General features: G+C 40.0%; 1 protein-coding gene across 1 annotated transcript; it reads left to right on the top strand.

Moving 5' to 3' along the window:
- Positions 1-779: 779 nt before the first annotated feature.
- AMACR (alpha-methylacyl-CoA racemase) lies at positions 780-23,165 on the top strand. The gene is made up of 5 exons (XM_054809453.1): positions 780-2,654; positions 4,906-5,049; positions 7,530-7,690; positions 12,782-12,968; positions 22,368-23,165. Exons 1-5 carry the CDS (start codon positions 2,405-2,407, stop codon positions 22,775-22,777), a joined length of 1,152 nt encoding a protein of 383 aa, XP_054665428.1. The 5' UTR covers positions 780-2,404; the 3' UTR covers positions 22,778-23,165.
- Positions 23,166-23,859: the final 694 nt, after the last annotated feature.

Here is a 23,859-nt window from a genome sequence, read left to right as displayed (position 1 = left end):
GGCAGGACTAAACAACTCACAAATAGTAGTGTTTCTAGAATATTTTGATTTTAATGAAGTAGCACAAGGCAGCTTATACAATTACTTTCTGTGGATGAGATAGAGCTTTCATTTCTAAATCTATAAATCATAATCTCAGACACACAGAGCCAGATTCTCAAGCAGCATGAATTCACAGCTACTTTACAGGGATGTGTTGATCTCAGGATAGATTCACTGTGGGGCTTTTTTCTGGTGTGTGGTGGGATGGACACTTAAGGGAGCGAGCAGTAATGTGTGAATCCATACTCATGCAGAAGCAGAGAAACACAGAAAGGCAAAGAGATGCTACTGAAATTGCAGAGATTAAAGTGCTGCATTTGACAAGCATGTTGTACAAAGGACAGCGTGTCACAACAGCACACAATATGAGATCAGAAATGTGGAGTATCACCTGCGCTGTCTTTATGGATATCGAGAAGTATTATGAATTGAGCACAGCTTCTATTCAGGGAAAGCATAAATGCAGTCTTCGGGAGCAGGCACCCATGCTTGAAAGCTTTGCTAAAGGTGGGACACAAAAATACCACCATAAATTTCAAGAGAATCTTTAAAGTTCAGTTTCAGAATAATGCAGATATGTTTGAATTGACTAGAGAAGTTTCACCCTAAGTAGTGACCTACTACTTCCATCCTTAGGCCAATTATAATTATCAATATTTGAAATATTACAACAGATGTGAGCAATTCTTGCTTTTTCATTTAACTAACCCCATATAAACTGTACTGATACCAGTATCTCTTTAACCATGTATTAAGATTGGATAAACAATATACACGTGAAAGGGGAGAATCAAGGTTTTGTGTATAGCTATAACTTCACATTCCTGCCTTGGTATTTTTCAGGAAATAAAGGGTATTTAACACAAACTCCAACACCCTAAGGTGAGAGGGGACAAATGAATCTGAAAATCATTTAAAGAAATGCAGTGTCCTGGTAACATGATGGTAACCGTGAAAACAAACCTTGACACGGAATAATGTCTGTAAGGGAGATGGATGATAAGCAAAATGAGCTGCTGTAGAACGACCAACAGGACCAGACAGCCCTGTTTACAGGCACATCTGGTGAAAAAAGCCCAGTTTTTATCAGCTCTTCCGCTAATATCCCTAAGTGTGAGCGGGGGAGGCCAGTGTGTGTGCGTTGGCACCACCCATGGCAGCCCCACTGCCACCCGTGACAGGGGCAGACTGCTGCTGTTGCTGTCAGCCACCCTGCAAAACACGATGGCTGATGCCAGATAGGTTTTCCAAAACCTGGGTGTTGCTTTTGACATTCCTTGCTGTCTGCCTGACCCCCTGCTGTCTGCAGCCCTGAGGAGAAGGACTTGGGGGTATTGATTGATGAGAAGCTCAACATGAGCCGGCAGTGTGCGCTTGCAGCCCAGAAAGCCAACCGTGTCCTGGGCTGCATCAAAAGCAGCGTGACCAGCAGGTCGACGGAGGTGATCCTGCCCCTCTACTGTGGTCTTGTGAGACCCCACCTGGAGTATTGCGTCCAGCTCTGGGGGCCCCAGTACAAGAAGGACATGGAGCTGTTGGAGCGAGTCCAGAGGAGGCCACGAAGCTGATCAGAGGGCTGGAACACCTCTCCTATGAGGACAGGCTGAGAGAGTTGGGGTTGTTCAGCCTGGAGAAAAGGTGGCTCTGGGGAGATCTAATTGCGGCTTACCAGTACCTGAAGGGGCCTACAGGAAAGCTGGAGAGGGACTGTTTATCAGGGAGTGTAGTGACAGGACAAGGGGGAATAGGTTCAAGCTGAAGGAGGGTCGATTTAGATTAGATATTAGGAAGAAATTCTTCCCTGTGAGGGTGGTGAGGCACTGGCACAGGTTGCCCAGAGAGGTTGTGGATGCGCTCTCACTGGAAGTGTTCAAGGCCAGGCTGGATGGGGCTTTGGGCAACGTGGTCTAGTGGAGGGTGTCCCTGCCCACGGCATGGGGGTTGGAACTAGATGATCTTTAAGGTCCCTTCCAACCCAAACCATTCTATGAGTCTATGATTCTATGAAATGCCCATCTCCTGACTAAAACCCAACCGCGGAGGGGAGACGGGGCGACCCTCTACACCGAGGGATACGGCGACACGGTAACACGTAGAACTCCGCTGCTCAAGAGACGGAGCCGCAGGCGATCGGGAGGAAACACATGCCGTTTCCACAGGCGAGGGGCCACTGGAGCCTCCTTAGGCCCCGGACAGTAAGGCCAAGTAAACGCGGACGGCCGTGCGAGGCGCAGCCCGCTCTTCCCGGGACCTCTCTGGGAGCGGGGGCGCTGAGCCCGTCTCACCGGAACCGCCCCCGCGCGGGCGGCATCAGGGCGGCGGCGGGGATCGATATCTCGGCGCTCGGCAGGCGGCAGCCACCATGGCGCTCAGCGGGGTGCGGGTGCTGGAGCTGGCCGGCCTGGCGCCGGCGCCGCTGTGCGGCATGATCCTCGCCGACTTCGGGGCCCAGGTGGTGCGGGTGGACCGCACTCCCCGTTCCGCCGTGTCCACCGACGTGCAGGGCCGCGGCAAGCGTTCCCTGGCGCTCGACCTCAAGCGACCCTCGGGCGCGGCAGCGCTGAGGCGGCTCTGCCGCGGGACAGACGTGCTCATCGAGCCCTTCCGCCACGGTGAGGCGGGGGCGGCCTTGGGGGGCACCGGCGTAGGGCTGGGGGAAGAGATGGGGTCGGGCAGTGCTGGGGGCACGGGGGGAGCCTCACGGAGGTGGTGTGGTGTTAGCGGGAGGTCGGCTGCCCGTCAGTTCAGGATCCCTGCGGTGCGGTGCTGAGGAGAGTTCTGTCTGTGACCAGCTGAAATGCATAGAGGGAAGTGGGAAGGGAGCGGCTTCTGGGGGTTTATTTCCTGTGACTGCGTGAAAAATGCTGTGGGACGGAACGGGGGCTGTGAAGTGCAACAGCCCTGCAGCGCCACAGGGAAGAAGCTGTGGAAGTTGTGCAGCCAGGGCCTTGCCCCCCTGACTGAAACACTGAACAAATAGTTCTGTGTGGCACCAGAGGGTGTCTGAGCCAAGGAGTCATGCGTGAGCTTGGGCATCTGTCCTGCAGTGGTGTAATGATTCCTCTGAAGACAACAGATGTAACATGCTCTCTTCACTCATAAACCACACACAGGCACTCATCTGGTGCAGTATTTTGGTATCCCTGCTGTTCCTTGAGGATGCTGTTCTGTTATGAAGAGTGTCATCAAGGTCACGTTGGACAGGGTTTTGAGCAACCTGATCTAGTTGTAGATCCCCCTGCCATGGCAGGGGGTTCGACTGGGTGACCTTTACGGGTCCCTTCCAACCCAAAACATTCTATGATTCTATGGTCATGCTTCAGTGAGGAGTTAGCTGAAGTGTTTTGGTGTTTCTGCAGTCAGTTTAGAAATAGAAAGCAGTTAAACATCACACATTCTAAACAGGCTTATGTAGTCACAGATAATACTTTTAATTCTGAAAACAGGGGTTTATGATTGTGATGGTTTTTACCTTAAAAATTATTTTTGTTCCTCAGAAGCTGTGCAAACAAAATTAAGACATTAAATTCAATTTTTCATTGTAGCTAGCTTCCTAATTTCCAGTGGGATTTTTCTTTTTTTTTCTTATTGTGGAAATGTCTGCTTTCTTTGCTTTTTTTAGACACTGTTGTTTTTGGTTTTTTTTAAATCTGGAAATGCAGGTAATTTTGTAACTAGACATTAGGTTTTACGGACCTGTAACTAAACTAGGTAAATCTGTGATCCAGCATGAAGCTGGTGTGAACCAATGAGAAGATGAGGGCCCAAGTGGCAAGAGAGTTTCTTTAAATATGCATGTACCATTGACCTTCCAACAAGGACGTTTTGACACCAGTGTTTATCGAGCACCCGGTTCTCACATGTGCTTTTGAAAATCTTGCTCTTTACCAAATTTCACTTCTTTCTCCTTAGGATTAATCACTTTCCACTGCCCAGTAAGTAATACAATAGAAATAGATCTTAAGGATTTTAAAGGTTTAGTAAGATTATGGACTAGTCTGTGAAAAAAGTTGCAGTAATCGATTCTGGGGCAAAATAGGCATTGAAGTTATGTTATCCCTTCCCCTCGAAAATGTATCTCCCTGCAGTGCCAGTGTAGATTATAGGGCGTAGTCTGACCAAGCTGCACTGAGCCAATAAAAATCTATAATTTATTTGCAACTTAAATTTGCTTCTTTTAAAACCACTGTTTTAGAACTGCAAGATCAAAATTTTAGCCTTTATTACTATAAACCCATGCAGACCAAACTTACATTTAATTGATTTCTAAAAGTTCCTTATTCTCTGCACTACAAAAGAACACATTTTCTTTTGTGCAGCTGTTGAAGATTATTTGTGGAATAATGGCATGGTCCATTTGCATCAGTGAGTTAACAGATACAGGAACACGTGAGGTACTGAGAGGCTAATACAATGAGGAAAGTATATTGCCACTGAAAGATGGAAGCAATTTCAGATCATTTTAATGTGGAAAACATAAGAGTTTGCTCTTTCTCTCTCTCTTTTTTTTTTCCTTCCTTTCCCAAGCATTTGATAGGTTTCTTTTTTTATTCAACAGTACATGGATTACAGCAAGCTGTCTGGCAATCTTTTGGAGAAGTAAAACAGGAAAAAAAGCTGGAAAAAAAAAAGGATCCTAAAGCTTAATTTCCACTTAATTGGCTTGTATTGAAAATGTATGCAGTATGTTAGTAATTTATAACATTCTGATTGTTCACATTGTAATATAGATACTGAATTAGAATATATTGGTTCATATATTGCAATTCAGTTCTGTTGTATAATTTAACTTTGAACCATGTATATTTTGAGTCTTATTAAAAATAAACATGGATTAGGATTCTGTGCCTTTGTCTTTTTAAGGTGTCATGGAAAAGCTTGGGCTTGGTCCAGAGGTCCTTCTACAGGAGAATCCCAGACTCATCTATGCTAGACTTACTGGATTTGGCCAGACAGGAAAATATGCCAGGTCTGCAGGTCATGACATCAATTATTTGGCTTTATCAGGTAGGCTATAAAATTTCCTGTCAAATAAATTTTTTTCCCGTCCTTAAATCAAGACTCAAGAATTTACTGAAAGATTATTTGTAGATAGCCGAAATTACCTGAGTTGCAGTCTGATGAAACAGCTGAACAGATCTGAAGCATCTCTGTCAGTGAAAGGAGGGTTTCCTTCTCTTTCTGTGCGCTTCTCCCTGCTCCTTTCTCTGCAGTCAGCTCTGGCACTTGCTTAACCTTTCTGTTAGTCCCCTCACAAGTCACAAACTGGCCGGGAGAAATGAGGATGTTCTTCTGCCAGGTTATTGAGGTGAAGCAGTTCATTAAGGGATCCAGCAAACATAAAAGTCAGCAGAAGAAAGGAGGAAGCATGGGATGGATGGGCTGTTCGTTTTGGCAGCGACAGTGAGCTGTTAGGCTGGATCAGCATGCCTTGTCAGGACGTACTGTATTTTCCTACCTTTGTGCTATTTTATCTGAATTAAATCTTTCCCTTTGAAGAGAGGACTGAAGTTTTTATGCATCTGTCTTTCTTGAGGGCCTCTCTCCTAGAAAATGTGTATGCTTATAATCCCAAAAGGGCTGCAGATTATTTTGCATGTTTGAGCAGCTTTTTATGAGTGAAGAAAAACTAGGCAGCCTAAGCCATTTGAGCATTCTACTATGCTTTTCTGCTATAAATGTCTTTCCATTGATACTAATGGAAAGTAGGCTTAAAATAAAGTGGCAATGCTATGTTTCCTTAAGGTGTTGTCGACAGTATGCTGTTTTTAAGTGTCATGATTCTACAATTATGCAGTAACAAACAGTATCAAAATTACCCAACTCTGGTGATAGCAGTCAGTGTGTTGTGCATGGCCCCATCTACTGCTGTTCACACTGCTTCTGTCTCTGCTGATTCCCTGAGCCTGTGAGGGAGGAGAGAAAGTGGCCCAAAAATTCTTGGCTTCCCACTGGATAAAGCGTTTCTTTTAGCCCCAGCAAAGGGCCAGAGCACAGGCACTGCAAATGTGGTGAGCCGGTATCACCTACTATGGGGAGTCACTATGTTGTGGAACTGAGTTTCTTCAGGGATGGGTTCAGTCTTGTCTCATTATGTAAGATTGTCAGGGAATAAAAAAGAGTAAAGGATGCCTTGTTTGAAACAATTTTAACTTCACGTCCAGACAGTTTCAAGGTATTATAATGTTTTTATTTGTTACTAGTGTAGGCAAAGTCAGTAGAGAAACAGTATAGTCCATCGCTGCCTTAGATTGTAGTACTTTCAGTTTACGAAAATAAGTGTGGGGTTTTTTTCTTCTCTGGAGCTCATTTAACCAATTTAATTTTGGTTAGTGCTGTCTTGCTAAAATTAAATCTTTTTTTTAAAATTTCACAGGTCAATTTTTTTCTGCCTGTTTAAAGGAAATAGGACAAGGTGTTTGGGAGGTACCATTCCTCAAAAATGAGATCTGTTGTCAATATTTTCCCGATGAGCTTTGGCTTTCTTTAGTTAAAAAATGGCTTGCATTAAAAACTCCAAGATACAAATTTATATGTTATTCTGATGCCTGTGACAATCTTTAGACTGTTTTTAACAGGTGAAGTTTTAGCAACAGGGCTTTATGCTTGCACCTTAGCCTTTGGAAACTTCTTTATACTGTGCGCTCAGTTGCTTGCACTTAGGAATTGCATTAGACTGTTAGCTTACTAAACAGTGCAACAGAATCATGCATTTCTCAGGAAATTTTGACCATGTATGCTGCAGGCATAGAAGAGATAGGATACTGCAGTTTCTTGCTTGCCCAAAGGAAATTGCTAATAGATTCAAAGCTCTGTCTGAAGTAAACTGGCTTAGCCTTTGTTCTATTCCCTTTCATTTCTGTGTAATTGCTGGCATAGACATAGGTTCCCTGTGTCTATGTTGGAAGCAGTCAGAGGTAACCTTTCTGTGTTATTCGATTGTCTCTCTTATATGCAACTTCTTTTTTCCCAAAGGTGATTGAAGAGGGATGATAGGACTGAAGTGCAGTTGTCAGTGTGAAACCTTTGTTATGATTATTAATTCATGAGTTATGTGTACAGAAGACTATATGTCTGCATTTTTACTTTAAAAGAAATTAACAAAGTCGCTTTGAGACATGTTCATAATGCCTGTTGAATTCTTATGAGGGAGGTTCTATGCATGTACAAAGTACTAGTATAGAATTATTGCACACAAGTTTTTGGGATGAAATTTTGTCCCTATATAGCCAAATTATCAATGGTTTATATGTGAGACTTTTTTGAATCTCTTTAATTAAATGCATCTTCACTAATATTATTTCATATATTTTGTGAATTAAAGAGTAACTATTTGCTAAGACACAGCCAACTAGAGACAGAAAACTGGTAGAAGTTTGCTTTATCCCTTGTTTACTTGCATAGATTGAAAAGAATGAAACTTTAATGGTAGAAATGTAGAAATGAATGTTTATAATTAATTTTATACTTGTTTGCTCTGCTGTCAGGTGTGCTGTCAAAGCTGGGTAGAAAAGATGAAAATCCTTATGCACCCTTAAATCTTCTGGCTGATTTTGCTGGTGGAGGTGTCATGTGCGCCATGGGCGTTGTTACAGCCCTTTATGAACGTACCAAATCCGGCAAAGGGCAGATAATTGATGCAAGTATGGTAAGTCTGGTCTCAAGGAAGGGGTGGTTTCTTAGGTTTGCTTGGTTGGTTTTTTCCCTACTCTAAGTCTGTAAAAGGGAGGAAATCGGAGCTGTTCACAATGTTTAATAATGAGAACTTGGGAAAGGGAAAGTAAGTAATCTCATAAAATGGGTATTCCTTCATGTGCAAGCAGTTTTCACATATCACTGTTGCCATAACAGCCTTATGACATGGGACATGTACTGCAGCTTTCCCCCTGTGCCCTGTATTTCCTTTTACCAGTCTGCCTGATTCGCAAAATATTAGCTGTATATATTTGATAAGTAAGTTTGGTGTATGGCAATAGGGTGTATAATAAACAATTAACATTGTGCATAACATCAAAAATTATGATGATAATAAAGAATTGCATTAGCTTTATCCAAGATGTATCTGCTTATGAATTTGTGACAGGTCATGTCTTATTAGAAGCACTGTTCCCTGGAATAATTACACTGCCATGGATTATTGCCAAGAAGTCAATTTCAAACACTTTGTGTAAATGTGCCATAAAATAAATGAAAGGCTAAATTAGCTTAATAATGAATGCTATGGATTTTTTCACTGCAAGGCCACCCACTCATACACAGGGGAAAAATAAGTGTTTACAGTTGTCCTTGAAACCTATATTATCTACAAGTGTTTTTTCTCTCTGTCTCTTTTTCTGTTTTTCTTTTTAAAGAGCGTTGAAATCAAAATTTGACCTCCCTTTGAGGTATTGTGATACAGTGAAGGCTATGATTTGAACTGAAATATAAATTGAAAAAAATTACATTCATTGAAGAAAATCTCTCTGTTAAAAAGGGCTTGAAAATAGGAGAACAGCAAGAAATGTTAGCTGTCTTGACTCGAGTCAGTTTTTGAAAAATTCTGACGTTCTCAGAACCAGACCATGGCATTATGTCCTAGGTGAAAATTCTATGGGATCAGTGCAAAACTGCTCTAATGTTTTTACCCTGATAATAGTTGTTAGTAATTGATTGTCAAAATGAAAAACTTACCATCTGGAGTTCTGCAGACATCTGTTGGGGTTTTTTTCAGTATTTTCTTCAACAAGCTGAATGATGGATGAGCGATTGTGTTTAGTAAATTTACAAATGATAGGGATGTGGGAAGACCTACAAGTATGTTGGACACTTAGATTAGAATTGAAGATGACCTTTTCAAATTGCAGAAATGACCTGAAAAAAAATTGGCTGAAATTCATGGAGATCACTGCTGTGTAGTTCTTTCAGGCAGAAACAATGATCTGCACAAATGAAGTACGAGAACAATTGGCTAAAGTGCAATCTGGGGGTTTGTAGTAGTCACAAGCTGAACATGAGTCAACAATATCATGCTGCCGTAAAACACACACACACTGTATTAGGATGTATAAACAGGAAATAGAGCCTGCAAAGTTTCTGAAGTATTTCTTCTCATCTAGTCAACATTTATATGACCTCAGGGCAATACTGTTTCTGATGCTGGCCATCATCTTTACAAAGAAAAATTGTCCAATTTGAGGAAGTCTGAGAAACACAACAAAAATTATGTCAGTCTAAAAGCATGACCTACACAGGAAAATGGAAGGAGTTTGTATATTTGTGAAGCAAAAACTGTGGAGAATTGTGAGAAGTCTTCCAATACTTAAAAAGATATTCGTTGTAATTTGGAGTATTACCTTATTTTCACTATCAGTACTTAAGTTATTAAAAGGCTTTGTTACAAGAAGAATCAATGTAAGTCTGCTAGTGTCCTAATGACATCTGTGGCTCATTGGGAATGGAATGTGTTGTGGGTTTTTGTGGGGTTTTTAAGCCCTCGAAACTTCTTTCTCTCAATTTTTTCTTCTCTCATAATTGTGGGATTTCCAGTTCCCTGCTGATGTTCTGGTGTCCTGTGAAATGGATGGAATATTGTTCAGTATCACTGGATGTACTTTACCTCGTGTTTTGTTATGTTCCTGTCACTTGAACACACTTTAAGTGAGACAGTTGATGAAAAACATACATGCATCATCAACAGCAAAGACAGTTAAATCGACTGAGTTGATGAGCCTGTCTTTATATCTAAGTTTGCTTCCTGGAAGTAAATATTTTTAAAATCACAATACCACAGCATTTCAGCTGTCATTTTGTTCAACATGCTTTTTTAATAGGCCTTTTACTTAAATTTTTGTACAGTTTAGGTAGCCTGAATATGTTAACAACTCTGACACATGGTGGAATTTTCTACAGTAGAAGAGGGAAAATTAATTTCTTTTTTAGCAGCTTTGTGTCCTCAGGATTACTTTTATTAAGTATTACTTCATGGCTTGTTTTACTGACCATTTTTGTTTTGTTTTTTTTTTTTTTATTGCAGTGTCTATTTTTCTGAAGTAATCTAAAACAGTTGATTTTTTTCTTGTCTTTGAGGTTAGTAATTCTAGATTGAGATCTGATTTTTTGTGATAGAAGAATTTGTTATTTAGCTTTTGTTTCTAATTACTATGCCGAAAGTGGAAAAATGGCTTGGGAACATTCTTATGATCAGTAGTATACACATGAGGAACTCCTCTAGTTGGCAAAACTAAACTGGTACAAAAAAGAGGGTAGAGAGGATCAGGCCAAGGGCTAGATTTGCATCACCTGTTTACAGTATCCACTGTTATTGTTGCACTGTGTAAAATGTAGACATCGTCTCCTGTGTTTCAGTTGTCTGCCTCAGAAGAATTCAATGCCTGGTCTGAATTGATTCATGTTAGTTGCTGTCTCTTCTCATTGACTCTATAGGGATCATAGGTATCTTACAGTGAGCCTGGTAGTTCCCACGTGCTGAGTAGGATATGGAGTGGACACCACAATGTGATACGGTAGGCACAATTGTACGTCTGCACTCTTGCATCCCACTGGAACAGAGGCGTGTGAGTCAGGGCCACGCTTTAGGTTCACTCCAGATTCAGACACAGAGTCTTCTACTGATGGTAGGCATCTGACTCACTCTTTGTGAGAAGAAAGCCACAGGAGGGGATGGTGGTAATGATCACTTGCATAATAGTCTCATGGCAAGAGCATTTAGATGTCCAACAGAAGACTGGGGTTCCAGGTTTTTCTCAGCCTGGAGGTATTCAAAACCAAAACTTCCCACATCCTAGAGGCATTCATCAGTCACGAGAATAAAGATTAGGTTGGTGTGGATTCATGCTTGGTTTTATTTGAAGTGTTTCACTCTCTAGAACAGAAGACTTGTGGAGCAGACAGGTCACCCAGCAGAGTGGTGCCTCTGGATTCTTGTCCCTGATTCAGAGACTGTTGATGCTTTTAGCATGAGGAAGCCATTAAGTGAAACACATAACCATTACTGTAATCATTCTGCAATTAGGCTTAAGTGGAGTCTCTCTATGTTGTCCTTTTCATGTTTTAAAAGAAAGTGACCACATTAGAGTGTGTGTGTGCTGTTATTTGAGCATGCCTTTGGAGGTTTGGAGCAGTTGTTAGACACCTTTTTACTTGTCTCTGAATTGCAGTGGGCTTCAGGCAGAAGCTAGCTGTCCAGTTGCCCAGCTAGGGATATTTCTAAAGTCCCTATACCAGTCCAAAACAGATGCACTATTTTATCTTAAGTTTCCAGGGTAAGTAGCACTGTATGCACATATTGTAGTTCTGTCAGCACCAAAATCTAATTTGCACTTAGAGCTTATTCTGGTGTTATCCCCATCTATTATTATCCTTACTTCCAGTGGTTTTTTGTGTCTTTTTTTTTTTGTTAATTTGGGCAGTGCATGATCAGATCATTAGTAAAGCAAACACTATTTTGATATCCTTGCAATCATTTTTCAAACATGTAGGTGAATGTATATGATATTTTCTCATGTGAAAGTACTTTAATTGACTTCAACATGACAAATATGGCAGAAGTATTCCTATCGTTGTCTCAGCAACTTGAGAAAGAGGCCAAGTAATACACATTAAATGAAGAAGCCTTCATGACTGCATACTTCAAAGATTTGCATGTTTTAAATTCTTGCTTAGAAAGGTAGAAACAAATTTATCTTTCCACATGAAAATTCAGTAGTTTTTTTATTTTGGTACAATCTCTGTGCTTTTCTCTATAGACAATATTAGGTGAATTTTACACAGCTGAAAAATGCATGAATCAAAATGATACTCAGAATGGTACAGCTGAGGTTTTTCTCTGTTCCACTAGAATGTTTCTGGCCACATACTGTTACTGCCTCATCTTCTCTTGCAGTTTTTCTAATGCAATTGGAAGAAAATGGATTCTGCTGGTGAGCAAAACTGTAGGGTGTGATTTTGCTTGGAAATACTGGTACAAGCTTGATAGTTATTGAAAGGCTGAACAAACTGAATTTTCATGTGTACTCCTATAGCCAATATTTTAAGGAACAAGTTGGAATGATTAATTATGTTTTCTAGTGCTGTATTCATCAAACACTTAACCTGTTTAGAGATTACCGTGCTATGTCTTTGTACCTGCCAGTGACAAGAGTGGGAGAACAGTTTTTGGTTTAACTTAGTGATGGAGATGAACTTCCCACTTCTTGTGGTGTAAGAGAGCTTTAGCCTTTGATTTCCTTTCAGTTTTCTTCTAAACATAGCAGTCTTACTATAATCAGTAAATTTGAAGAAGTTAATGTTGAGGTAAAAAGCTGATACTTACAGGACTGGTATTGGCATCTTGATTTCCAGAAGTTTAGAAGGCTTGACGGCTGTCAGATACTTAATGTTCTGTAGAGCCAAGAAGCTTGTCCTGTCACCTAAAATTACTTACGTTCTCTTTGTGAATTGCTAATGATTATAAACTTGCTAAACAAGGAAACTTTGTGTGTTGAAAGTGTTATCCATCTGAAGCTGCATTATTACATTTGTGCTCCTCCATATTCTCTAATTCTAGATGATTTCACATATGCAATATAAACAATAATTGAAAATTTTAAAAAATTAAACTGCTTACCAGAGATTTTGTCACTAAAAATCTTAACACAGGACAGAACTGGTAGTAGTTTTTTGCTGGTTTGTGTTATGTAGAATTAAGGTAACATGCCAACTAATTTACTGAAGCTGTTACTTTTCTCTCTAAATCTTGAAGGTAGAAGGAATAGCATACCTAAGTTCTTTCCTGTGGAAATCACAAAATCTGGGACTTTGGAACAGACCTCGAGGTGAGAACCTGCTAGATAGTGGTGCACCTTTTTATGAAACCTACAAGACCTCCGATGGAAAATTCATGGCTGTTGGTGCCATTGAGCCTCAATTCTATGAGGAGTTAATAAAGGGTAAGTAGCTTGGAGCATTTGTTTCACATAAGCAAAGCATGATTGAATGAATACTTTAATACTTGATTTTGATTCATGACATTGGTTATGTTGATTTCTTTGTAAAAGTCAAACACTTCTTGAAACTAATTGAGTAGTAGTGTAGCAGTTTAGTTGACTTTCTTCTTCTAGCAATTGATTTCTTTTTTTTTTCATCCCTTCTTCACCATACCCTCAGAAACTACACATAAATGAAAGGTTTTCTTCTGGAGTTATGGTAATGGTAGTCTGTGATGTGGCTGGAGTACTAAACAACTAATTTTTGGAAACTACTTTTTTCAAGGGATTGTGAATATACTTTAAAAAGGACACCTGATTCTTTGGTATTGCAAATAAAATGTCAAGCAATTTCAGTTATTTGTGATAGGTTTTTATCTAAAAATACTTAAATTGTTTCAGAAATGAATGTTCATTAGAAGTAGTTCACAGTATTTCTTGATAGAATGGAATTTTTCTAGAAGCAAAGTCAGCTTTATAAATTAATTTCCACCACACAATTTCAGAGTGCTTTTAGTGGCCAGCTATGGATACAATTTTTACATTTGACTGACAACTTAAAATATGACTATAAAATATGATTTATCTGTTTGAGAAATTAGAATGGGTCATGCAAAATAATTTGAAGTTGAAGCACAAATATGCACGGCCCTCTTTACCTTTGAACTGTTTGTGTGTTTCAAGCTTTTGATCAGATGTACTTTTAGCTTCCTACTAGTTATTTAATTTAAAAACAATTTCTTCTGTTGTGCTCCTTTTGCAGATTGCTGTGCTTTCCATACAGAATTTACAAAAATATAAAAAAGTCCCAAAATAATTTGGTATTTATTCTCTTTCCATTATTCTGAATATGAAGGATATAAAAAGTTCTCAATCTAATTGTAGTTTTGCTTAATGAGTAGAAGGAATACCAACAGAGGCTATATGTAAAGTGGATGTACCCAGTGTTATGTGAACCGCTTTTGTCCATGCATGACTTACATGTGGTAAATCTTTGGTGAGTGAGGGTGACGGGGAGTAGCTCTTATTCTTGCTCAGTCTCTCCCCACTGATTATTCCTTGAATTGTAGGATGGATACCTGTACTGGTTTTGGCTGAGACAGAGTTAAATTTCTTCGTGGTACCTTGTATGGGGCTATGTTTTGGATTTGTGCTGGAAGCAGTGTTGATAAACAGGGATGTTTTTGTTACTGCTGAGCAGTGCTTACACAGAGCCAAGGCCTTTTCTGCTCCTCACACCACCCCACCAGCGAGTGGGCTGGGGGTGCACAGGGAGTTGGAGGGGACACAGCCCGGACAGCTGACCGCAGCTGACCAAAGGGATATCCCATACCATATGGCGTCATGCTCAGCGTATAAAGCTGGGGGGGGGAAGTTGGTGAGGGGACCTCTGCTCTGGGACTGGCTGGGCATTGGTCAATCGATGGTGAGCAATTGTTTTCCTTTGTGTCACTTGTTTTTCTTGGGTTTTATTTTCCTCTCTCTTTGTTATTATTTTTTCCCTCTTTTCCTTACTTTTTTTTTATTAGTAGTATTTGTTTGTAATTGTTAAACTTTTTATCTCAGCCCATGAGTTTCTTTCTTGCTTTTACTCTTCCAATTCTCCCCCCATCCTACTGGGGGAAGGAGAGTGAGTGAGCAGCTGTGTTGTGCTTAATTGCCGACTGGGCTTAAATTCTTCTCCCAGGCAGTTACTGCCTGCTCAGCCCCAATCAGCTACAAGAGTGTAGTCAGTGCCAGGGCCTGCACTTCCAGGAGTTTTTGAAATTCGGGATCATGGTAAGATGACATGAAGGTATGCGGTTATAAGGTGAGGTACACCTTCGTTGATGTGTTGGGTTTGCGTGGCAAGGTTTTGGTAGCGGGGGCGGGCTACAGGGGTGGCTTCTGTGAGAAGCTGCTAGAAGCTCCCCCTGTGTCTGATAGAGCCAATGCCGGCCGGCTCCAAGATGGACCTGCCACTGGCCAAGGCCAAGCCAATCAGCGCCTCTGTGATGACATATTTAAGAAGGAAAAAAACCCAGGGCTTTTGCAGCCAGAGAGAGGAGTGAGAAGATGTAAGAAACTCTGCAGACACCAAGGTAAGTGCAGAAGGAGGGGGAGGAGGTGCTCCAGGTGCCGGAGCAGAGATCCCCCTGCAGCCCATGGTGAAGGCCATGGTGAAGCAGGCTGTCCCCCTGCAGCCTATGGAGGAAGGATGAGGGGGTGTAGAGATTCCACCTGCAGCCCGTGGAGGACCCCATGCTGGAGCAGGTGGAGGCACCCAAAGGAGGCTGTGGCCCCCTGGGAAGCCCACACTGGAGCAAGTTCCTGGCCGGACCGGTGGACCCATGCAGAGAGGAGCCCACACCAGAGCAGGTTTGCTGGCAGGACTTGTGACCCTGTGGGGGACCCCACACTGGAGCAGTTTGCTCCTGAGGGTCTGCACCCTGTGGGAGACCCATGCTGGAGCAGTTCGTGAAGGACTGTAGCCTGTGGGAGAGACTCACGCTGGAGCAGTTCGTGAAGGACTGTCTCCCATGAGAGGGACTCCATGCTGGAGCAGGGGAACGATGAGAGGAGTCCTCCCCCTGAGGATGAAGAAGCGGCAGAAACGCCGTGTGATGAACTGACCGTAACCCCCATTCCCCGTCCCCCTGTGCCGCTGAGGGGGGGCAGAGGTTGAAGCCGGGAGTGAAGTTGAGCCCAGGAATATGGGAAGGGTGGGGGGAGGTGTTTTAAGATTTGATTTTATTTCTCATTCCTCTACTCTGTTTTGCTTAGTAATAAATTAGATGAATTCCCTCTCTAAGTTCGGTCTGTTTTGCTCATGATGATAATTAGTGAGTGATCTCTCCCTGTCCTTATCTCGACCCACAAGCATTTCGTTATGCCTTTTCTCCCCTGTTTGGTGAATGAGGGGAGTGAGAGAGCGGCTCTGGTGGGCACCTGGCCCCCAGCCAGGGTCAACCCACCACAGTTGAGCAGGATCCCAAAGAGAGATCTGGTTATGTACACTTTGGCTGTGTTGCATTGCAACCTGTCCCAAAGTTCTTGCATATCTGTGACTATAAATGGCTGCTGCTTTGTGTAGCTTAAAAAGAGCTGTGCAATTGCATAGAGTATCCACATTGGTACATATTAATACATGAAATGCATAAGGCCTGGAGTGACTCAGGGACATGTCCAGCATCATATGCTGCCCCTAGATCAGATGTTAAATTTGGAAAAGCCATGTTCTTGGCCAAAGAAGCTGGTACTTTGTCCGCCATTGTACTGAGAATAACTCGTTTGTGAACTCCAGTTCTAAGCTACTTGATCTTGAAAGTGTAGTTGGTTATTCCACACTTTGCAGTTCTTTGAAGTGTTACTCTTACCCAGTCGCTTGAGATTTTCTTGCTTGCCAGAAATGGAGTTGGAGAACAAAAATAAATATAAAACTGTATCAAAATACAATGTAAGCCCTTGCTCTGGAAGTTAGGAAGTTTGGAATTCTAATACATGTCTTTGGGGAGAATGGCTGTATTCAATACAAAGGAAAAAAGAATAAAGCTGCTTAGTCAAATACCCTTATGTTTGGCTTAAAGTGATCAAACACTGGCCTGCAGTATTCATGGCTGCAGTATTTTATTCTTACCTAGAGATTAAGTTGAATAGCACTTACTTTTAAGCTACAGGAGTGCGATGGAATCTATGTTTGTTCAAAAAGAAAACAAATTCTGTAATGGAGTCTGGTCTTGTTTGTCACTCTTCTTCTCAGACATTTGCTGGACTCTCCAGCCTTCTTGCACTGATCATTGCTACAGGGCAAGACTCAGGCTTTTCTCTTTCAACCAGCCAGCCAGCCTATCTAGAAAGAAGCCGCTGATGGATGAATCCAGTGGTCAGGCAATATACCATGATCACTGACCAGTCTATGTCTTATTTAGATAACTCTTTACAAGGAAAATGCTAAAATTCTTTGTTTTCCTCTTAGAAATTTAGAGCATAAAGCTGGAGCAGCAACTACGAATTCATCTGTCTGTATTGGGGCACCCACATCGGACAACTTTATTTTCATGTTTGAAGGTATTCCTTATGCTAAAGGGCACAGAAATGGCTTGATTTTAACAGCCAGAGTTTCAAAAATAGTTATTCCAGCAATAAAGAACTGGTGTATCTGTTTGTAAGTAGACAACAACTGCCATCACAGCTGTGCCTGTGTTTCAGTCTGTTTCTATCATTTAAAAAAGTCATACAGACTAGTCTTCTGAGGAAATTTTGCTTTTTGCCTTTAATTGTATCACAATCTGTGCTTGTTTACAGTCAATAATTTCTCTTTCTTTATTTTGTAAAAACATGTTATTTAAAGTGTCAGACAGAACTCAAGATTTTTTCACAGTATTGCATTTCAAGTAAGTGGTCTTTCTTTGTTGTATTTTAGGTGCATGTTATGAATTGTTCATATTTTCACATAGGAAATATTTATTCCCTTCAGTAGTTATGGTTGCAAGCTTTCTGAACCAGTAGCGTATTAAATTAGAACAGCAGATCCTTGTGGCTTAGGGATTTTTTCCTTTCTGGGATATCTATTGCAGAAATTCAATTCAGAATGTAAGCCTTTGAATGTTACAGGGAAGAAAAAGCTGCTTGTAAGAATTGTATTGCTTTTTCACAAACCCAGGGAGCTTTGACTTAGGCTGAGTCGTCTGCTCCAGGCATTAATTCCCTGCTTTGAAGTAGTTTTAAAATGGTATGCTCCAGTTACAATTTCCATAATTTTATTTCATACTTTTTTCCCATCATTCTGGTCAGTTCTGCTGGTGAACACTTTGGTGTTGTTCCAGATAAAATATATTCAAAAGCCACTTTATGTGTCTGTGTCCGTATTCAGAGAGTAGATTACTTTTGCCACTCCTATATAATGAGAACACAAGGATATGAGTGTTGCAGGTGTAAGAGTTGGAGATTTAGAGATTGCAGAATTAAGAAAGGAACATGATTTCTGAACCATTTGTCATTGCTCATGGAATTCTAGTTAGCTGAAGTGAAACTAATTTCCTTTTGGTTTTGGTTCAATTCAGTGTTTCCTTACAGAATTAGGAACCCAGTGCTGGACCAGGGTGCAGTTAATGACATAGTAAGGAAAGTTCTTAGGGGGTCTGCAGAAGGAAACTAAGTTTAAGAAAATACAGCATCTTAGTTTGAGAAGATTGTTGCTTTTGTAGATTGTGCTCGGCAGGGAAAATTAAATTTCTGCATTTATGCATTTCAAATTTATGAATTTAAAAAAATAGGTTATATGAGAAACTGAAGCTGTATAAAACAGGTAACAGTAAATATTGCTGTAGTAGCTGTAGTATTAGGAGTTGTATTTTGGGCTCACTATAGGCTATTTGCTGTTGACAAACATGCTGTAATCCTTTTGCTTATATTAATTTTATTACTACAAAAGTCAGCCAATAAATAACTGAAATGCCTTTGCATTTTGTGAAAAATCTGTTGTGAGAAACTGTGACACAAGTCTCAGTGTTTTGACAGAAAGAGAATGTCTTTCAACTGACGTGTAAATTGCTTCTGTGGGTTTGTCTTGACTTTTAGCAATATGTGCTTAGTATTGCTGTAGCCAGGCTACAAGAGGCATGCAGAACACAGTAAATTTTGTATGTCAGGTGAGAGTAAAGGTTTGATTCTGCGTTATCATGTGGTGTACACTCGGTTACATCAAGTGATCTTAGAGTGTCAGCTTACAGTGATGTGAAGAGCACTAACAGTCACTAAAGTTCTGAACTTGTATTTGATAGCACTCCTTTCATACTACTTTGATACTCTACATTGTGTGACTTCTGTTTAAAAAGAAGGGAAAAAATCAGGAAGCACTTGAAAGACATAGTTTACATCATTATGAAGGACTTGCAAAGTGGATGAACAGTTTCCTCATTACATTTTAGACACCCTCAGTTACACATCATGTTAAGTTTTATTTTAACTTATTTATCATGATAAGCCTTAAACATTGTACAAGTACTGTAGAAGGCCAGGTTCTAGCTGCACCAAAACACTTGCAATTGTGCTAATTAAATATGCAAACTTGAAATACAGCTACGGATGCATTTGCAGCGATGCTCTGGTAGTACTCTTGTGCCTGCTCAACCTTTTGCTGAACTATCACTTTCTAAAAAATGATTTAACTTCAGAAACTTTTAGCAGAGAAAAAACTTTACATAGTTACTTTAAAATTCACTGCTGTCTTAGAATATTGTAAAGTTCAATTCCCTCTCAGAGTAAGAATGAATTATATTTAGAGAGAGTGCAAGCAATGGCATATACCTTATGGTTGTGGTTTGGGCCAAAATTAAGGATTCCCATGGTTCTATTCAGTCATGTCGTGGCAACATAATTCATAATTTCAAAATTAGTGTGCTATGAGCAAACAATTTTGAAAAGAAAATCAGCAAGTTAAAACAAGAAAATCCTGAACAAAGCTCTGCTAGGGATCCTGCATAATCTTTTAAAATAGTATGGCTGAAATATTGTAAGAAACTGTTATTTCCAACATGCCAAAGCAACTTGGCTGACTTACCTGATAATTTTTATTGTTTTGTGTCTTTTGAAATAGATGCCTAATTTTACTGCAGTTTGTCTAAGAATTTCTGTAGAAATAGATACTTCAATTTGTTGCATTAATAAATGTTGTGCAGATATAAGTCAGTAAAGCTATAGCATTTAAAGGAGACCTAAAGCTATACCATTATAAGGAGACTTAATTTTTCATTTTTCAAAAATCATTATTTCAAAGCTGTACTAGGGTAGGTTACTGGGCTTTTCCAAACAAAAATCCCTAGATGAAAATTTGAACAAAAAACTTGGAAACAAGTTGTGATTGCTTTTCCGGATATTCTGTGTAAAAGATACTTTGCTTTTGATTATGTTGGGTGAAATCTGTCATCTTGTGGTATCCCAAACAATTCTGTGCTGTGTAATTGTTTCCTTGTTGACTCAGTCGCTCCTGCTGTGATTCTGCTCATCTGCACCACAAATGGTTAGCACAAGGTGGAAAATGAGAAGCTGTAGTGCTTAAATGATGTCAGTTCATGCTATTTAAAGTTGAAGTATTCAGTGGTCAACGGAAAATGAGCATGTAATATTAAATTCCAGGTTCTGCATATTGCTCTATTTTGCTAGAGCATGTATGGTTAGGTTCAGCCAACTTTCCATCTGGCACGGTCTTCAAATATAATTGTGTAATGGGATAATGGTAGAGCTCTGTTCATGTTGGACTGGCTAGTAGAACCCAAACCGTAATTAATAAGCAAATAAATACTTATGAAACAAGTTTCAGTTGACGAGATTTCATGCATTGAGACAATCTCAGACAGTGTGTTTTTACTTAGCTTTACTTACTGTGGAAGGTGAATTTGCCTCACCTAGTTCTTAAATAAACTATATAGCGCTATTCTTCTTTAGTATTATACTTTGAAGTTTAATAATCAAATTAATTTTGAAAGCATTGTTAACTTCTATTTAATAATGGTTGCTCAATGTATGAGTAATCTTCAGCTGATTTTTTTTTTTTTTAGGATGATATGAATGGTTATGAAGACTAGATTGTAAGTTTAGTGATTTGAGGTGCACGTGACTTGGTAACTCAATAAGGACTGATGTTTACCTCGTAGTAATACTTATCTTGATATCCATAGGAATCTCTAATAAGGTGTGAAAATGCTTATTCTGTCTTTGACTCTGTTGGTTTTCTTCTAACAATGAACAACTGCAAAGTTGTATTTCTGAGTCTGGAGATTGGCAATTTCTCTGTGTTTTCCTTTGCAGTACCAAAGTAAGATTTCAAAACGTATTCATTTTCAAAGCTACTGTTTAAGAATCTTGTGATCAACAGTGAAATTCTTAAATATTATGATAAATTGGGGGAGACTATAAGCCCCAAGAAGTGCTTGTAGTAGAGATTAGGAGCAGAAGGAATGACATTATGAGCAGAAGAATGGATATTATCTTCCTTTCTTTTCCCCTGTATGTTTTAGTAGCTATATGCCTACCCGTCTCAATGATAAGAAAGCTATAGAAATAGAAGATACAGAAAGTTTTTTGTGCCTATCTACACCTAGAGTTCTGTGTAAATTCTACCTGCAAACAGGCATCTAATAGCAAAGCCTGTTAACAGTTGCAAGTCAAATCATCAATCTGATACCAGATATCCAAAGATGTAAGAAAGAATGCTCAAAATTAAATGTTTGCAGAACTGCACATTTTATTTGCCTTTTATACAAAGCTGTTGTTTTCTAAGTGGCTCCTTTTTGTTATTTGTGAAACATTACGATGCTAGTTGTTCTCTAGCCTTTCTAATTTCTCAAATTAACTTCTTATCCTTGCTTTTTCTGAATTTTTCCTGTTACATTCATGCTCCTGATTTTCAAGATGTGACTGTTTGGACAGCCTTCAGTGTACCACTTCTGATTTCTATTTGATATCATAGACTATGTTTGTGCTTCCATTTTGAAAGTGTGGTTTAGTTGCCTTTCTTTTTCTTGTTTGTTGCCTCCTTTTTGAGATAAACCCTAGAAGAAGTGATAACAATTCTTGCATCTCCTTGAAGCAGGAATAAGGCAGGGTAGGGAGTGTAGAGAGCAGAATCCATGAGAATGGAAACAGAGATGAGAAACTGTCTGCACAGGAGAGATGTAATCTCCACAGTGAGGGGGAAGCTACTCCAGAAGAGCAGCAGTGGAGAGTTGGAACCTGGGAAGTGTACTGAAGAGGGAAGAGTAGCAAACACTGCTGGAGTCCATTTGGACTGAGGGAGTGGAGAAGCAGGCCAGTTAGCCTGCAGGCACCTGCAGCTGAGCTACCTCATGCACATCAAGCCTGGGTATGTCCATCCATACCATCATTTCATCTCTGGCATAGAAGTAACTCGATCGTGTTGGACACACCGCAGCCTGCTGAAGGCGCAGCTCTGGCGGATGTACTGGCTTCTGTGAGATAAGGATGTTGCTGTAGTCCAAGACCCATTCCACAGACTTTTGTGTTGCTACTGCTGGGTAGAGGTTATAATACCTATTATAGAAAATGTTCTCAGGATGAAATGTTATCTCCAGGCAGCTGCTGCTCTTATGAAGTGTTAATAGAAATGTTTATTATATATACTTAGTTAAAAGGCCACAACTGATGTGGTTTAGGCTAATTGCAAGTAATAAAACATTTTATTCTTCTGCTCCCTCCTGCTCAATCACAGATAACCTAATAAAATTTGAAGCGACTCTTAGTATGCTCTGCTGTGTTGGACTGCCTGCAAAGTATTAGCATCTCGAGGAGCATACTTCATTGCGGGCAGTACTTCTTAATTTATCTAAACCATACTACAGTTAAACTTTCCTTTTCTCCTTTCAGGTCTTGGGCTAGATTCGGGTAAACTTCCCAGTCAGTTAAGTTTCTCCGACTGGCCCGAAATGAAGAAAAAATTTGCATCCATATTTGCACAGAAGACACAAGCTGAATGGTGCAGCATATTTGATGGTACTGATGCCTGTGTGACCCCTGTTTTATCCTTTGATGATGTTGCCTCACATCAGCATAACAAAGAAAGAAGTTCTTTTATCGAAAATGATCAGGAAGAGATAAGTCCTAGACCTGCTCCTTTTCTATCAAGGACCCCTGCTGTTCCATCGTTTAAAAGAGATCCTTTTATAGGAGAACACACAGAAGAGATACTTCTAGAATATGGATTTACTAAGCAAGAGATTACTAAACTTTACTCTGACAAAGTAATAGAATTTAGTAACCCAAAAGCTAATTTATAATCTCTAACTATGCAGAGCAGACAAATTTCAGGCTGATACATTAAGTTTTTATGCATTAAAATTGAATTATATGACAAATAAATGTGTGATATAGCTTTTAAATAATTCTTTTTAAAAAAATTACTGAAGTTTTAAGTTTAATTGAAAACAGTGGGAGTTGTGTACTTTTGTACCCGGATGGTCTGCAGTCTAGAATGATATTGTGTTCTGAAGATCTACAGTTTGCTTAGTAAGCAGCTGTAAATCCTCAAAATGTTTCTTTAAATATCATATTCTGTGAAATGTTTGTTTCTTCTAATTCTTAGTTACACCTTTGCTTTAAAATGCATATTGTTATTACATGAAGGCAATACTTTTCATAAAATATAGTTATATTCTTCCTAAACAAGTGATTGTGTTGTTTACTTACAGATTAGAAGGGATTTTTTTCTCTGTCTTATCATATTAATTCATTTGCCTTATCATGCCAAAGCAATGATCGAAATAATGCTTTTTATTACATGCTTCTGGAGAGTTATTATCATAAAGTAATTCTATTTAATAGCCTGACTACATTTTCCTAATGCAGTCTCCCGATTATATTACATTTGGAATTTCAGTTTGCCTAGAAAATCACTTCAGAACAAATTTTCTTTTTTTTTAAAATAGCAGCCAAGTATTAATCCTTTCCTCTCTTTTTGGAAAAATGGTAGGCAACTTAGCTGCACAGTCTTTAAACAATGGTTACTCCACTGTGGTTTTCATTTTCTTCAAAATTAAATTGTCATTTGAAACAGTGTCTTTCAAGGCAAAAAAAACCCCAAAAAACAAAAAAACACCCACGCTTTTAAAAAGAATTAGTTATATTGACTGGATGGTCACACTCAAAGAGTTGTGGTCAACGGCTCCATGTCCAAGTGGAGAACGGTGACGAGTGGCATTCCTCAGGGGTCGGTACTGGGACCAGCACTGTTCAACATCTTTGTCGGCGACATGGACAACGGGATCGAGTGCACCCTCAGCAAGTTTGCTGATGACACCAAGCTGTGTGGTGTGGTCGACACGCTGGAGGGAAGGGATGCCATCCAGAGGGACCTTGACAG

The sequence above is a fragment of the Grus americana genome, chromosome Z (assembly GCF_028858705.1).
Source record: "Grus americana isolate bGruAme1 chromosome Z, bGruAme1.mat, whole genome shotgun sequence".
Lineage (NCBI taxonomy): Eukaryota > Metazoa > Chordata > Aves > Gruiformes > Gruidae > Grus > Grus americana.
Note: the sequence above shows the minus strand (reverse complement) of the source record. Positions and strands in the feature narration are given on the sequence as shown.

Coding starts and splice junctions, on each gene's coding strand:
- AMACR (XM_054809453.1), top strand. CDS start 2,405: ATGGCGCTCAGCGGGGTGCGGGTGCTGGAGCTGGCCGGCCTGGCGCCG. Junction 2,655..4,905: donor CATCGAGCCCTTCCGCCACG/GTGAGGCGGGGG, acceptor TGTCTTTTTAAG/GTGTCATGGAAAAGCTTGGG. Junction 7,691..12,781: donor AGATAATTGATGCAAGTATG/GTAAGTCTGGTC, acceptor TAAATCTTGAAG/GTAGAAGGAATAGCATACCT.